General features: G+C 43.4%; 1 protein-coding gene across 1 annotated transcript in view; it reads left to right on the top strand.

The window, feature by feature from the left end:
* Positions 1 to 2,546, top strand: part of LOC103924108 (hematopoietic lineage cell-specific protein-like) — a 17,728-nt gene that overhangs the window by 1,477 nt on the left and 13,705 nt on the right. The window contains exon 2 of the mRNA XM_009332568.1: positions 853 to 947. Coding sequence (XP_009330843.1) covers positions 853 to 947 — 95 coding nt within the window. The remainder of the gene's footprint in view (positions 1 to 852; positions 948 to 2,546) is intronic.

Here is a 2,546-nt window from a genome sequence, read left to right as displayed (position 1 = left end):
TAATCTTTCTTCTGTCTTTCATTTTGTAGAAACTGCGTTGTTTGGGAGGGGCTCTTTCATCATCTTTTTTCATGGTCACCTTGAAAATGAAATGCAGGAGTTTTAGATTTCACATTACTTTATTTAACTTCCTCTTCCTGGGCCTATCACTTCCTCCAGGCCTCTTTGGACAGCCTGTACAAGCTGTATCACCGCAGCCTCAGCCTTTTCAGCCCTGCACACATAATGATTTTAGCCCCATTTCCTGTTTTTACCTTATGGCAGACATGAACACCAGACAGTGTACCAGCACTGTCAGACCAGCATAGAGCTTTTCTCTGAACCTTCTCTATCACACTAGGCAGTGATTAAAAGGTTGGAAAACAGACAAGAGACTTGAGGAGTCCAACATCCGGTAAATAAGCATTGTATCATGGTGGCAGAGCAAGCCATGGCCTCTGGTGGTGTGCTGTCACTGTGCTTAACAGAAGGGAGGTTAAAGCAGTACTCAGTCTCCCACAGCACAGAAAATTAACGTATGTTGGAAAAGCAGAATCTGGTAGTTGGATGCTGGTGCTAATTTGCATTAAAATAAGGTATGCATTTTAACTGTGGAGTCGGTGTGCATGAGACTGTAGTTTACGCTTAAAATCCCTGTGTGTTTCGCTGAAAGAGGTGCTGGGACTCAAGAGTAGCTATTTTGGGGTGCCCTGTGCTGTATGAGGGACAGATAGATTAGCAGGGCAGATGGCCTGCAAGGGTTCCTTCCAGCCCGAGTTATGCCATGACTGCTGTGGTTTGACGTGCCCATGGCCGTGAGCCAGCAGTGCCCACATGCTGGGCCCTGGGTGATACCGTGTCCTCCTCGTGCAGATGTGGAAAGCAGTTGTGGGACATGACGTGTCAGTGAAGGTTGACGCTCAGGGAGACGACTGGGACACTGACCCTGATTTCGTGGTGAGTGTCTGGTGTGGTAATCCGTAATATTGGTGGTGGTGGTGGTGGTGTGAAGGGTTCACTGGCCCTAGGCATATGCTGGTCACCTGGGCCAGGACTCAGGGTGAAGCACGGCATGCAGCACCGCTGGCTGTGCAGAATCGGCCAAGTCCCACCAACCCCTTGCAGATACTGTCAGGTCATTTGTCTAAGCCATTTCTGACCCATATCTATGTTTAGTCTCCAGAACTTCCTACTACATCAGCGTACCCCACATCTGACTACAAGTAATATCACTTAAGGAGTATAGAGTATTTAGTTTCTTTTAAACCTGCTCCCTGGTAACTTCACTGAGTCCTCCCCACAACTTATGTTACAAGAAATAGCGAAGACTTACATTTTGTCTTTCCCACACTGTTCGTAATTGTACAGGATTCCAGCATTGCCCTCATTTGCCTTTTTTCCAGATGGAAGAATCCTGCTCTATTTACAGTCACCTTGTGCGGGTGCAGCTCCATGCCTCTAAGTAGCCTTGTTTTCTATCTAGTCCAATTCTGTAGGTGAGATGGTGAGAGAATAGAAGGGCTCAGCCTGTGGGAACACATGCATTCATACAGTGTCATGATTTTAATTTTCTATCTGATTCTCTATTCCTTTCCTAACAAGTCACTCACATTTTGGCTTTTTGGCCAATTCTGTATTTGCTACTCTTCTACGTAATTGCACATATTTCATACTCCTTCCTGAATGGTAAATATTTTGGAGCCATCGCTGTGCAGATATAATTAGGATTTTTTTTTTTCCATATGCTTTAGTTTTGTACCTACTAACACTAAACTTCATTTACAATTTTATCACCCACTGATTTGGCACAAGATTTTTCTGCACTGCTTTGTCTCCTGTATTTGGTTAACCTAAACAGTCCTTTACCATCTCAAGACATTGACATCTCATTCTTATACCCTTTTTCTAAACCTCTTAGGAGCACATAGCACAGCAAAAGTCCTGCTCCTCCTGGCACCAAGGAGCGTCAGCCATGCTTTCCAGCCACAGGTCTCTCTGAGCTCTGTTGAGATTTTTGGTTTCCTTTCCAGGATAGTTTCTTGATGGACAGTCTCTTCTGTTACACAGGAGTCCTATGTTTTCGAGGTTGAGTCTTGCCTAGTTATTTCCAGTAAGAAATTCTAGTTTGGGACAGAGAAGCAAGTCCCCTCCTCAAAGTTCCTAATTATTGATGTTTAAAAAAAATTCTATGCTGTCAAAATTATTTGTTTTTACTTCATTTCTTCTGTTTGTGGAAGTGTTTAAAATAAGCCTGAACAGAATAAGACTTTGTATTAATTTTTTTATTCTATTTTGTATATATATATATTTAGCTTTACCTTGTATTAGGAAAGAGTTTATTGATGCTTCAATTTATCAAATACATGTTCAGACCTTCCAAAAAGAAGACAAAACAAGTGCTGTCATAACAAAGCTGAGGCAGAAGAGCAGACCTTGAGTGAAACGTTCACTCCAGTGTTCTTCCAGTATTTTCCTCAACAATTAATTTCCACAGCATTTTTGTTCGCTAGCTCCTCGCTGAGGAAGAGGGATGGAGCTTCCCGCATCCCCGCGCCCTGTCCCCACGG

This window comes from Pygoscelis adeliae, unplaced genomic scaffold (assembly GCF_000699105.1).
Source record: "Pygoscelis adeliae isolate BGI_AS28 unplaced genomic scaffold, ASM69910v1 Scaffold649, whole genome shotgun sequence".
NCBI classification, from domain to species: Eukaryota; Metazoa; Chordata; class Aves; order Sphenisciformes; family Spheniscidae; genus Pygoscelis; species Pygoscelis adeliae.
This window is presented reverse-complemented; position numbering and strand designations above follow the sequence as displayed.